The 13,813-nt window shown below is 43.8% G+C and overlaps 1 protein-coding gene across 2 annotated transcripts in view; it reads right to left on the bottom strand.

The window, feature by feature from the left end:
- Positions 1 to 13,813, bottom strand: part of TBC1D15 (TBC1 domain family member 15) — a 99,195-nt gene that overhangs the window by 33,006 nt on the left and 52,376 nt on the right. For both annotated transcript variants that reach the window (XM_065397586.1, XM_065397587.1), the window contains 4 exons: positions 8,992 to 9,095; positions 8,633 to 8,727; positions 6,837 to 6,953; positions 6,256 to 6,356 (listed from right to left, as the gene is read on the bottom strand). In XM_065397586.1, the coding sequence (XP_065253658.1) occupies positions 6,256 to 6,356; positions 6,837 to 6,953; positions 8,633 to 8,727; positions 8,992 to 9,095 (417 nt within the window). The remainder of the gene's footprint in view (positions 1 to 6,255; positions 6,357 to 6,836; positions 6,954 to 8,632; positions 8,728 to 8,991; positions 9,096 to 13,813) is intronic.

The raw sequence follows: 13,813 nt of genomic DNA, 5'->3' as shown, positions 1-13,813 counted from the left end.
GGGGTGCTTCACTGTAGGTGACTCCCAACCAGTATCCTAAATGGGAAGCTGGGGCTTCGGAGTCGAGTTTGCTATGAATGATAATACTGCAGAGCTGAATTTAGCATCGGCATCAGAGTCCCCCATGATAGCATAATGTTTTGCAAAGGTGTGTGCAGATGCTCATGTAGCTGCCCTGCAGATTTCCAGGATAGGGACATGCTTGAAGAAGGTGACTGAGGAGGAAACCGATCTTGTAGGGTGTGTATGGATTGTAGATGGAGATACTAAATTGCAAGCCTGATAACAGAGTTTGATGCAGTTCGAGACCCATTCAGATAGTCTCTGGGCTGAAATCACGATGCCTTTAGACCTATCCGCAATGGAGAGGAAGAGCTTATGAGATTTCCTAAAGGCCTCTGTCCTGTCCAAATAGAAAGCCAAGGGTCTCCTTACGTCAAGTGTGTGTAGAATGGCTTCTCTATTATCCTGGTGAGGTTTGGGATAAAAGGTAGGGAGATGAATGTGTTGATTCATGTGAAAGGTGGAAGTCACCTTGAGCTGAACTTCGGGTGTGGTTGGAGCATGACTTTGTCAGGAAAGAACACTGTAAAGGGTTGCGCCATAAAGCCACTATCTCCCCTATCCTACTCGTTGTGGTTATGGTGACTAGAAAGGCCGTGTTCATTGAAAGGTGCGTTACTGAACAAGCGGCCATAGGTTTGAAGAGCAATCTGGTCAACCCTTTTAATACTAGTCAGGTCCCATGGTGGGGTAGAATGTCTGAGTTGGAGAAAGAGGTTTGTTATGCCTTTAAGGAACCTCTTTGTAGTTGGGTGTGAGAAAACTGAGTACCCTTCTATCTGTTGATGAAAAGTTGCTACTGCCACCAAGTGTACCTTTAGTGAACTAATAGAGACTCCTGATTTCTTAAGAGTCAGTAAATAGTCTAAGACTAGTGGTAGAGCAGTCGATGTTGGGTAATTCCTCTAGGATGGCACCACATCGGAAATCTGGCCCACTTTTGTAGATAAGTACGACAGGTAGTCACTTTCCTGCTGTGTAGTAACACTTCCTGTAACTCCTCAGAGCAGGATATCTCTATATGCTGGAACCATGAAGAAGCCAGGCTTTGAGCCGTAGTATCCATAGGCTGGGATGGAGACTGCATCCTTTGTTCTGCGAGAGAAGGTAAGGAGTGGGTTGAAGAGTGATCGGACACATTGCCAGTTGTGACCGTTAAGGGCACCACATCTCTCTTGGGTAGGTAGGAGCAATCACTATGACATTTGCTCTTTTTCTCTTTATTTTCAACAGGACTTTCAGCAAGAGAGGAAACAGGGGATGGTGTAAAGAAGGCCTTTGTCCCATGAGAGGAGAAGAGCATCCCCCAAAGAGTGCTGTCCGAGGCCTGCTCTGGAGCAGTACTGCGAGCGTTTCTTGTTCTGGTAAGTGGTGAACAAATCTATTACTGGTATGACCCCATTATTGGAGTATGTTGTGGAGTATCCAGGGCTGGCCTTAGAGGAAATGGCACCCTGAGCGAACTCTTATTTTGGCGCCCCCCATTACTCTTGGCCCCCACGGGCTCGCTGGGCTTCCCCCACCCTCCCATCACCTCTGGGCTCCACTGCCTCCCCCAGTGTTGAAAGATGCCAGAGCTCAGCCCTGGCACAAATTAAGCAATTAAGAAATTAGCTGTTTATTTCACCATACACACACAAACCCCTAAGAATATTTCCATTAGTAATAACTGACATTTACAGATAGGGAAAGCAAGAAAAATGCTGCTTGAGAACTTGTTAGAGTAAAAATTCAGTAATATAAGCTTCTGAATTAGGATTGTTACTAATGTACTATTGAATGAATAGTTAAATCAACAAATTATTTCTGGTTTTAGATTTTGCATATCTTGACATGTGATATTGACACTTAGTGGTTTTTACAGTATTGTTGTAGTCATGTTGGTACCAAGATATGAGAGCCACAAGGCCAGTGAGGTAATATATTTAATTGGCCCAACTTTGAAAGCTTGTCTCTTTCACCAACCAAACCCCACAGAGCTCTTCTCCAGGTCTGTGGAGCTCAAAAACTTGTCTTTTACCAACCAGAGTTGGCCCAAACAAAGATATTACCTCACCCACCTTGTTTCTCTGTTTGTGTTTTAGCAGCTTTAAAGCTTGAACTCTTCGAATCTCAACTTCTACTGACATTAAAAAAATTATCTGACCTTTCCCCATAATTTCCCACAACTGTGGAAAATTAAAAATTAACATATAAAAAAGCTTAAAAATAAACAACTGATATTACGTAAAGTAATAAAATAAAAAATGCATTCTATCAAGCCTATTTGTAAGTCACCAGAGCAGCAGGGTTGAGAAGCGGGGCGGGAGGGAGGCATGGAGGGCAGAGCCTACCCCACTAGAGTTATCTCCCAGTTTAAGGGCCTGAAACTTTAAGTCACAATCACACATTGTCCTCACACTAACAGCAGGAACCCAGCAACTTCCAGAGGATGAAGGAGGCTTGCAGGATATGGGATTAAGTCAGAGATGGGAATAAAGAAAGGAGTTTCTTTATTATTGATGTGGTATAGAAATGTGCAAAGCACTTTCCCCAACAGCTTCGACAAGGCCCTGCTCCAAGGAATTTCAGTATACTGATAAATACAACTAGTGGAAAAAGTTAAAATAAGAGAGCCTGAGGGTGGGGATAGGCAATCCGGATTGAAAGAAAGGGAGATGGGTTTCAAAGAGGTCACAGCAGAAAGGCACCACCTACTTAATTGCTGATCTGCCATTAAAACTAAACTACAGAACCACTGTGTTGGGAACCTCCCTGGGAGAAGGCACAGTGCAGTGAGTCAGCATGCTGCTCCCCTATCCACTGTGGCGCCCATTCCCACTCCTGTTCAGATGGAGGGGGGAGAGGCACATGGGGGAGCTGATCTCTCACCCATTTATCTCCTGTGCACCTGCCTGCCTGCCTTAGGGGAGGCAGCCCGCTCCTGGGACCAAGCAAGTGAAGCTTCTGAGCCAGGGGAGCAGAGATGATCCCTACCTGCTGTTTGTTTGCCTCTCCTGGTCCCAGGCTCCAGCAAGTGGGCAGGGTTGGGGGGCTTGGCAGGCAAACCCCGGTAGAAAACTGGGGGGGGAGGAAGAGAGAGGGGAATGTGACCCTGCACATGCCCCCTCGCATGTGTCACCTCTCTGCAGGGAAGCGATGGGAGCAGGCTGCAGTGTCCTGGTTAGCATGGTGCTCTGCAGCATACTTGTGCACTCCCCTATCTGTGGGAAGTGCTGGGGAAGAGCAAGCCCTTTCCTGGACAAGTGTGGGGCTCTTAGAGGACGATAGTGCATGTCTACCCCCATCACAACCTATATAGCAGGGAGGCTGCTCCAACCCTCCAGCCCGGACACATAGAGGCAAGCTGCTGGGGCACACACCCCTCCTTCTTCCCTCCCCCAACTTCCACCGCTCATCACAGAGATCAGATTGGGAGCCTCTTCCAGCCCAGCCCCACTCCAGGCATGGCTTCTAAGGGGGCCCTCTGTCCCAGAATAGTGGTTAGCCCTAGACACCCATCCCTGCTCTCACCCGCAGAGTTACCTGGCTGTGTGCCTAGCCAAGCTGCAGCTTGGATCTGCCCTCTGCAGTGCTGCGTTTCTCTCCCCTAGTTGGCTGCCTGCCTGCCTCCCTCAGCCCAGCTGGCTCTTGGTCGACAGGGCAGGTCATGGGGAGAGAAGGGGTTATCAAACTCTGCCCTCTTCAGTATGTTGCCCTGGGCCAGCGCCCTGATGAAAGGCTGGCCCTGGGAGTATCACCAAGTCTATCTCCCATTTAAGGTTGTGTGGGACCTTGCGGCCGAGACTGCTGCTGTTGTGTTGTGCACTCCTGGCAGGTAGGCTGCTGATATGGTAACACTGTGGGAGATGCACCAGTTCCACAGCTTTAGTGCTTCCGTAAAAAGGGAGGGCGATCTGGCAGTCCCTTGATGATTTATGTAGTACATGCACGCTATGTTGTCCATTGTGACCTGTGTGTGCATGCCTCTGATCAGTGGCAGGAAACACGTGCATTCCTGACTGCTCTGAGCTCGAGGAGGTAGATGTGAAGACAATCTCTGAGGGTGACCATTTACCCTGTACTGTGAGGTCGTTGAGATGTGCACCCCGCCCTATGAGGGATGCGTTGATGGTGAGAAGTGGTGGAGGAGGAGGCTGCACAAATGGCATCATCATGCAGACATCTGCTGCGTTCTTCCACCAATTCAAAGATTGTTTTATCTTGGTGGGTAGAGATAGTGGTTTGTTTAGGCTATCTTTGTTCAGTCTGTAAACCAAGCTGAACCATGACTGGAGGCATTTCATAAGAAGTCTGGCAGGAGCTATCACAAATGTGTCCATGGCCATGTGTCCCAGAAGCTGAAGGCAATGTCTGGCCAATATCTGAAGGCTGGTTTGCACGGTCTCTATAAGCATGTAGAAACTGAGCAATCTGTGTTATAGAAGGAGCGCTCTCACGTGGACAGAGTCGAGATCGGCTCCTATGAATTCTAAACTCTATACTGGGGTTAATGTCTATTTTTGTACGTTGATTTGTAGGCCTAGTTTTCTGAATAAATCCAAAGTTGTATTGGTAACCTGCTGAGCTTTGTCGAAGGAGTGTGCCCTGAGGAGACAATTGTCCAGGTAAGGGTAGATCATGATCCCCTGGAAGCGTAGGTGGGTTGCCACTACAGAGAGGACCTTGGAGAATACTGAGGGAGCCAACAAGAGGCCAAAAGGGAGTTCTCTGTACTGGTAGTGGTCCTGCCCTAGTGTGAATTTGAGATATCGTCTGTGAGATGGTATGACTGAAATATGGAAATAAGCATCCTGGAGGTAGAGGGCCGAGTACCAGTCTCCCTGTTCCAACGCTGAAATAATTGTTGATAAAGTGTCCTTAGGTAGCCTAACGTGTTCTTCTGGGACGGTACCACGTGAGCTCTGGGTTCCGCATTTGGATGGCTTCGGTACTGTCAGTACCGATGATATCGAACGAACTGGTGGTTTTCGGCTGGTTCAGGGCTCACGGCTCTCTTTTTAAAAGCCTTGTGTGAGTGGCTCATAGGCATCTTCTTAGGCTCACCTTCCTTGGATGTAGAGGGCTGTGGTGAGGATTCCCACCGCCCTGAGTCTTGACATGGGTCTGAAGGCAGTTGGAGAGCTGCTTCCATTAGAAGAAGTTTAAGTCTCAGTTCTCTATCTTTTCGGGACCACAGTTTCAACTGCTGGCATAATCCACACCTCTGGGCAATGTGATTTTCCTCATCCGTCATCAGGATGGATTCTTTGCAGCTGAGACGCTTCTTAAAGCAGACTGAACCAGGCATACCCCATCTCGGGGAACGCAAACACACCTATAGTGGAGCACCCATTGGGACACTATTCAAAGAAGAAGAATGGTAGCTTTATCTTGGTGCCCACCAGGGGCTATTTTGGCCACCAGCCCAACTAAGAATAGCTTCAGGGCTGCAAGCCCTCCCAAAAGGGCTATGTTCTGGTGTACAGAGATCACAGCTGCACTCAGAAAGGAAACAGGGGTCCTTAGAGAAGGCTATGCTGGCTCTGTCACCCAAGACCTCCTCTTACATTAGGAGAATTTCCCCATAGCTGGTAAACTTTCTGGAAGCTTTGTGTTCCCAGAACATCAAAAGCTATCAGAGGCTGTGTCAAGGACCAAACATGTTTATTATACATATAAACAAACAGAAGAAATTATAAGGGAGAAAACAGGAGACTTCCCAATTTTTGTCTGTTGCTAAAGTATATATACACATTGATAAATATATAGAGCACTTTTGGGTAACAGACCACCAGTTAGAAGCTGGCCATATTGTAATAGGACTTGGAAGCTGAAAGGTTATAGTGGTGGTGTACTTTTATCAGTCCACAGATGTTGTAAATCTCTAGTGACTGACTGGCAATGATGGGCATTTGATCCTCCTATCTTTAAAAAGAGAAGATAAACAAGTGCCACCTACTTCACATGGGCATAGTCCATTTATTGGACAAATATGCCTCTGAGCTATTCTGCAGTCATACATATACCAATATTAAACTGTTTCTTTCGGCTTTGCAAATATTAAACACTTCTTTTCACTAAAGATAGAGGAAATAGTGCAAAAATTTCCAGTCTAGTCATGAAGACAGAGATAAAATGACAAAGTTTTACATCTAAATTCAGATAATGAAAGCTGCATGAACACTATGAAATAAACAATCTTGTTTTTACCATTTGATCCATGTATGATACAAAGCACCAAAAGGCATCCACTTCATTTTCCATGACATACAAGACAGGAGAAAGCAAGTCACTCATTCCCTGAACATACCCTTAAAAAAAGAAATAATTAAACTTAATCTTAGACTGTTAACTTGTGATTTACACAATTATGAACTCTAAATTAAATGATTTTTCTCCCTTTCTTCCAAGATGCCGAGCTTCAAATTTGTTTCTGAACAACAATTGTTTGTACAATTGTTCAGTGGTACAGCAGATTGGTAGGTATGTTCCAAATCAGCATAACCAAATAGTTTGAAAATTCCATTTCCTATGTATGACTTAAAAAAATACCTGCATCTGATCATTAAAAGTTTACGTTCTGCAAACATGGGCAAAAAGATGTATACCCTGGATTCGCCAAATCTTTAGAAAATGTACACCCATATTTCTATTTAATTTAACTTTATTAACCTTCATAAAGTATATAATTAGACACTAAAAGATTTTTGAAATGCAATAATACTCTGAAAAGTGATCCTTGCTCACTATTAACTTTTTATAAAAAAAATATTCAGACAAGTCCCACTTACCTAAATCAAAGTCATACATACAATAGGTCATCAAAATGTCATGAAGCAAGATCAATCCTGGATTATCTTGGCCTTCATAGAACTTGTTTGTTCTGTCAGTTCTGTTTACATCTTTTTCTGAGAAATAACCCACAGATACAAAACATTTTCAGAACAATTTTTACTAAGCCTATATCTAACAAATGCACAATGCTCTTTAAGTTATTGATTTCTCAAAACACTATTGCAGAGCTTTGAAGTGTTTAATAACCAACTATATTCACTGAATGTCATTATAAAATGCTTTAAAGGAGCTTTTAAGTACTTAAAAGAAAATTCTTCCTGTCTGGAATAAGATGGATTTACTTACAAGCAGATCTGCATTTTTTTTTTAATTGTTACACACTTTTTACAGAAACCTCATGATTAAATATAAAACATTTTTACTGAATTCAAAGAAACAATGAAGACTACTTTAGATGAGTTAACTGTAAAATGCCACTTGAATGCATATGATATGCAGCATAATTTGAAAACTATAATGGGAAAAAGCTAATATGCAAACAAGCTTAAAGCGATTTTGTTACACTTGTAATTGGTTGGTTCATTATAGCAAGTATTATGAAATTTTAGTTTGTCTTGTTTCTGTAATCATTACTGAGCTGAAACTGCCTGCTTGTTCCTAGCTATAGACTGTACATTTTATGTGTTGTTTCAATGAACAGAGTTCACACTGCCTGAATTTGATGACAAACTGCATTTCTTTCGTATGGCTGGTGTAGAGCAGCAACTACAATTTCGCCTGAAGTTGACTGAGCCAAATGGCTACATCAGGAGTAGCAGAATTTATTGCAGTAATGCCTCCTTCATATTTATAAATTGGGCAGTAGGTAGTGATATGTTCGATGGTCTGTCATGGGGAACCACACTCACACACCAGGGAGTCCTTGATTTTCCATTTGTGCATTAGATGTCCGCATCTAGCATGGCTGGCTTGAATTTGGTTCAGAGATGACCAAGATGACCATGGAAGGTCAATCTTCTTTCCAAGCCTCCTTCTGATCATTGCCTGATTGCATGAGGCTAAACGAATGTTCCCAGAAAGGCTTGTGGGACTTAAGGTGTTGCAGGGGGGGCCTTGTCAAGGTCTTGGTAACAGGAAGACATCTGTTTTCACAGGTTCGCTGAGCTTCACAGAATGTTGCAGCAGTTCGGTGTATTGACGGGGGAGCAATGTTAGACAGGACAGGTAGCCATAGTGCTGGAGTCGACTTAAGGGTTCCCACGATGCACTGCATCACTGTATTTAGCTGGGTATCCACAATTCATGTGTGACTACATCTGCTCCATACTGGTGCAAAATAGTCAGTTACTCAATATACAAGTACTACTGCAGATGTTCGCAACACTGATGCACCCCACGTCGTACCTGCTAGTTTCTGGATTATATTGGATCTCGTTTTTATCTTAAAATGAGATAAAAATGACAAACTGTACTCAATATTGCTTTTATAATTTCAGAGTCACTGAAGACCAGATGGTACTCCTTTGGAGCAAGGCAGTGCCCTTCTTCACTGGGGATGTCTCTAATTAATTGTAGACATGCCCAAGCACTCCAAGAAGCTTTTTAAGAAAGTTAAGTGAAAGCTGAGATTCTGGAGCTTGATTATACAGCAAATTCTCTGGCCACAGAATACTCTGAGCAATGGCTCTAGTATTCTAAATCTCAAGAGCTTCACTTCTCTTTTTTTTAAATCTTGCCATTAATCTAATCCATATCCATACGTTTCACACTAAATCTTTAAAAGGAAAATTACCTATAAGACTCTTATAATCTCTTAATCTTGAATTTCGTTTTTCTTGCTCATCACTGACTGATTTCCACTGAAGTTTCATCCTGAAATATTCATCTCTAAAGAAAAAGAAAGGTCATTTTTAAACTAAATGCAACTAGCTAAGTCATTTCACTTTTCTTTATTTGAATGTCACAATCTCAAAAAATAAAAAAAACGGCGCATACAGGAGTAAGCCGTGGATAACTGCATTCAATAACATTAAACAGTTAGCTTTCTGCAGATTTAGGAAGACTTCCACATCACTACAATAAGCATATGCTTGAAAAAATTCTGAAACTATTTAAGCCTACTTTGTAATATAAAAGTATGTCTGTACTCACGTTTTTCTTTTTTGCAAATTAGTTCTTTCCTCTCTAGTACTGTGCCAAGGAAAATAACCCAAGAGGAATTTCCATACTTCTTTTCTCAAAGCATGGCAGAGTCCCTAAGGGAAAATATGCATATGCAATACATAAGAATCAAAGAATGTAAAATTCTAGCTCTAGTGATGAAACAATGCCACAGTATGTAGACACATCTTAAAGCAATAACCGAAAACAAAAGGTTAAGACGACTTTTCAGGTTAACTGAAGGCAAAGAGTATCCTCCCATAGAGCTTTACAGAACCTACAACCTCACCTTGTTATTAGGTTTCACAGGCTCTCTACATTACAAGCTAGGGATGTGATTCCCCAGTTTGTGTACACATACTCACATTCTCATCATGCTAGCAAAAGTATAAATAGCAGCGTAGCCACGGTAGCACAGGTAGCAGCAGCAGAGACACAGTTGAAATGTGCTGAGTACATACCCACTGGTTTCAGATGGATCTGTACTCAGCACGGTTCAGATGTGCCTCCACTGCCACTGTTGCCCTGGATTTGAGGGGTGTGTATACCCCAGAATGTGATTAAGTTAATTGCAATCATTATGTGCATTCAGCCACCCTGGAGTAATGAAACTGAACGCCACATAGTTAAGGGTTAATTTGGAGACAGGCTTTTAGAGACAAGGTCAAATCTAGCTGGCAGTTTCTACCAATCAGAATGGGAGGAGGGGACAGAACTAAACAACCGAGTCTGAAAACCTTGGTGGTTGGAAAACCTTGAATTTAGACGCCTCTGATATTAAAAGTTTATTGAAAGTTAGAAAAGTGATGATACAGTAGGGGTCATTATGACCTATTCATTTTGTAGAAGTAAGTTATAAAAGATTATTAGCTAATAGAGTGCGCTTTGGAGCAGTCCTCTGAAGCCATCTTGAGAGATGTTTTTCCTGACACACTTTCTCCCTGGTGTACAAGGAACTGGCCACTGCAAACCTGCAGTTACTTACTCACTACTGTTCCAGATGTTAGGTAAATATCTGGGATATTCTAAACCAATTGCTTAAGTTTGAGTGTGCTTAAATCTAATAAACTGCAATTTTAGAGCACGCTTACTTGCATTTTTCATTGATCAGACAGAAGTGCTGAGTTCCTGTTGATTTATTCCTTACACCGCCTGGAGTGAAATAGTTAAGTTGCCCGTTGGGGGTTCCGAAGACCACTACCCATGCTACTGTGGCCTCACTACTATTGATACTCGCACTAGCTTGACGAGTAGGGCCCTACCAAATTCATGGCCGTGAAAAATGTGTCATGGACCATGAAATCAAGCTATTGTAGGGGAGGGGGATTGGCAGGGCTGCAGTTGCCTCACTGGGGGCTCCCGTGCACAGGGCTCCAGCTACAAGTCCCAGCAGGGCTCAGGAGGGACGAGACTTGCTCTGCATGGCCGCTCCTGCAGGAGATCAGACCCACCTCCGGGTAACTCCCCTGGCTGCAGGAAGCTCCAAGGCTGCATTGCCTTCATAGCTGGGCTCTGAAGACAGCAACCACGGAGCTTCCTGAATCTGGGGGAGGTTCCTGGAGATGGGTCTGATCTCCCCCGTGCTGCTGGGAGTGCCCCAGCTGGGGGCTCCTTGCTGTTAGTCCCGGCCAGGCTGGGGAGGGATGGGACTTCCTCTTTCCCTGCATGGCTGCTCTCAGGAGGGAGATCAGACCCACCTCCGGAACCTCCCCCATCTGCAGGAAGTTCTGTGGCTGCTGCCTTCAGAGCCCAGGCCAGCTCTGAAGGCAGCACAGAAATGAGGGTAGCAATCCAATGACCCCACTACAACAGCTTTGCAACCCGCCCACAAACCTCTTTTGGGTCAGGACCCCCCCAGTTACAATACGATGAAATTTCAGATGAAAACATGTGAAACCTTGAAATGGACTATTTTAAAAATATGATTATGAAATTGATCAAAGTGGTCAATTGGTCAATGAATTTGGTATGGGCCCTACTGATGAGGATCTGCACCAGCAGGGGCAATCACACCCCTAAGCTCATAATGCAGACAGTCACAGACTTGGACAGAGAGAATCTGTTTAGCCTTTACCTAGAAACACATTTAAAGAACCAATGCAATTTGTTTGCCAAATAAGTGGAATAAAATCAAATGATTACATAGATGCTGGTGAAAACTACAGAAGCATCAGGCACAATCTTGCAACAGTGAAAGAAAATATCACTAAAAGATTAAGTCACATTTCACCCTACACTTCTCTCCCTCCCCAGAAACATCATCGTTGAACCTTTGTATAAGCATTACAAAAAATAAGATGACAAATGCTAGACTTAAATATTGAAACACTGTACTGTAACTAACAAGTCCAAACTTTAGTTTGCATCCCCAAAACCTGCTCTTCGCTAGACCCAATTACCCAATACTCCAAGGTCTGGTATGCCATTTTTAATATAAAATACCCCTTGTGTCACAACTATAAATAAGAGCATATAACATGCAGATGATACCAACTCAGAACTCATAATATGGGTGTGTACTCAAGAATGTTTATTTCTCAACAACCTTTCATAGTAAATCTGGCACTTCCTACCACATCTCTCTCCTATATCAAGGACTACTCCTGCCCGAACATTACCTGCCCTCAAATAGGACAAGCCCTTGCATCTCCTATGGGCAAGTATCTGCACTGTGCCTGTGAGGATAAAACAAACATACTTCTTGACCTCTGTCCATGCCAATATTAGCCACTATAACAACAGTATTTCTTTACTCCTCACTATATTCCTCTCTTCTACAAGGTTAAAACAGGCTCAATAGTGCAGCAAATATTTGCTGCATCGCTATGCCACCAAGTCAAGTGTAATCAGACTCAATAGATGGGAAGCAAGTTGGGACCTGGGTTCAGAAGGGGGCCTCAAGGAGTCACTTCTCAGGCTGTCAGATGCTTAGGGCATTAAAACATGCTGGCCTTCTACGTTTAGGGTTTGCAGGGTAATGCTGAGAGGGCAAGCAACATGCACATGGGCTGCACTGTGACAACAGGCAGTCAATGAGCCTGCTCTGCAATAGGCTCCTGGACCAACTGCTCTAAGCCATGTTTTCCATCTTCGGGCATGTTAGAAATAGTTAAAAATGGATGTAGGACTATATGTGTGAAAGAAAGTGATGGCCCAAAATAAAAATGGTGGATATAAGGTTATTACTCCATTTTAAGATGTCATGCATTTCTGAGTCCCTGCCTGGCAACACGTCCCTAGCACACTGTAGAGATTAGAAAGTGAGCAAGAGAGCCCATTGGGCACCTGGATCAGCATGAAAACAAAAAAAGCAAACATCACTCATGATAACTGATTAGGAGAGGTGTTCTTGCTACAACTGTTCTGCATAACTTCACTTTTAGTTTGTATTTACTACCAGATTTTCACTAGTGAAGCTGAATTCACATATTACAGGACTCCATAAAACAAGGCTAAAATTAATGAAAATCTTCAGGGTCAGCTTCAGCACAGCCCACAACAATCTCGCTACCAGAACAAACCACGGAGAGCAAGAAACAAGGGCAGGATAGGAGGGGAAAACTACAAATTCAGAAAAAAGGGGACTCGCATCCTAAAGAAAATAGCACTTTCATTAAAGCATTAATAGTTTCGAGGGAGGCACCTTCTCAGGCCTGGTTTACACTGTAGAGTTAGGTTGACCTAAGTAGCTTTGCACCAACCTATTTGCACATAGTTTTCACTCAAATTTATCTCCTGTCAATGTACGCACCACATTACGGCAAAGCAGTAACACCACCTCCTCGAATGATATTGAGCCATGGTTGACATATTGTGGTCAACACTGTGCAAGCGCTTACACTGTGTGACCCATATTGACATTAATAATCCGCCAGCAGCTGCCCCACAATACCCAACAGTGACCGCTCTAGTCACATTTGTGAACTCCATTGCCCCTGGGTCATGGAAGCCATCCCCTTTAAAACTATGTATTTTTGAAATGCTTTTTTCCTGATTGCACTCCTTGGAGAACACACCTAGCAGCTCCCCCCTTGTTGTATGTGACTGCCCAACTGACCTGCTCACTACATGCTCTACACTAGCTCCTGCCTGGAGTGGACAGGAGGTATTGGATCTCCTGGGCCTGCGGGGAAAAGAGGCTGTGCAGGCACAGCTACAGACCAGTCACAGAAACATATAAAATGATTGCACAGGGGGTGCAGGTTAAGGGGTATGACAGGGATCAGCAGCTCTGCCACATGAAAGTGAAGCAACTGTGACAGGCATACCACAAGGCCAGGAAGGCCAACAGTTGATCTGGTGCTGAGCCATAGGCCTGCCACTTTTACAATGAGCTGTACACGATACTTGGCGGAGACCCCACCAAGCACCTCACACAAGATACCTCCAAGGAGCCCAAGACCTCTGCCGTGAACAGCAAGGAAGAGGCAGAGGAGGGAGATGTAGCAGGAGGGTCCAGCTACACTTCGAGACAGGATCTTTTTGAGATTCCACCACAATCTAACCAGTTCTACCAGCTGGGCATGGGTGAGCTCAATGAAGAGAAAGGAATCTCAGGTGTGTGCATGCATTCTTCTTTACAGTGTTTAAATGTGAAGTATCAGGAGGTAGCCGTGTTAGTCTTTATCCACAAAAACGACAAGGAGTCCGGTGGCACCTTAAAGACTAACAGATTGATTTGGGAATAAGCTTTTGTGGGTAAAAAACCTCATTTCTTCAGATGCATGGAGTGAAAGTTACAGATGCAGGCATTATATAATGACAAGAGAAGGGAGTACCTCACAAGTGGAGAACCAGTGTTGACAGGGCCAAT

This window comes from Emys orbicularis, chromosome 1, assembly GCF_028017835.1.
Source record: "Emys orbicularis isolate rEmyOrb1 chromosome 1, rEmyOrb1.hap1, whole genome shotgun sequence".
Lineage (NCBI taxonomy): Eukaryota > Metazoa > Chordata > Testudines > Emydidae > Emys > Emys orbicularis.
This window is presented reverse-complemented; position numbering and strand designations above follow the sequence as displayed.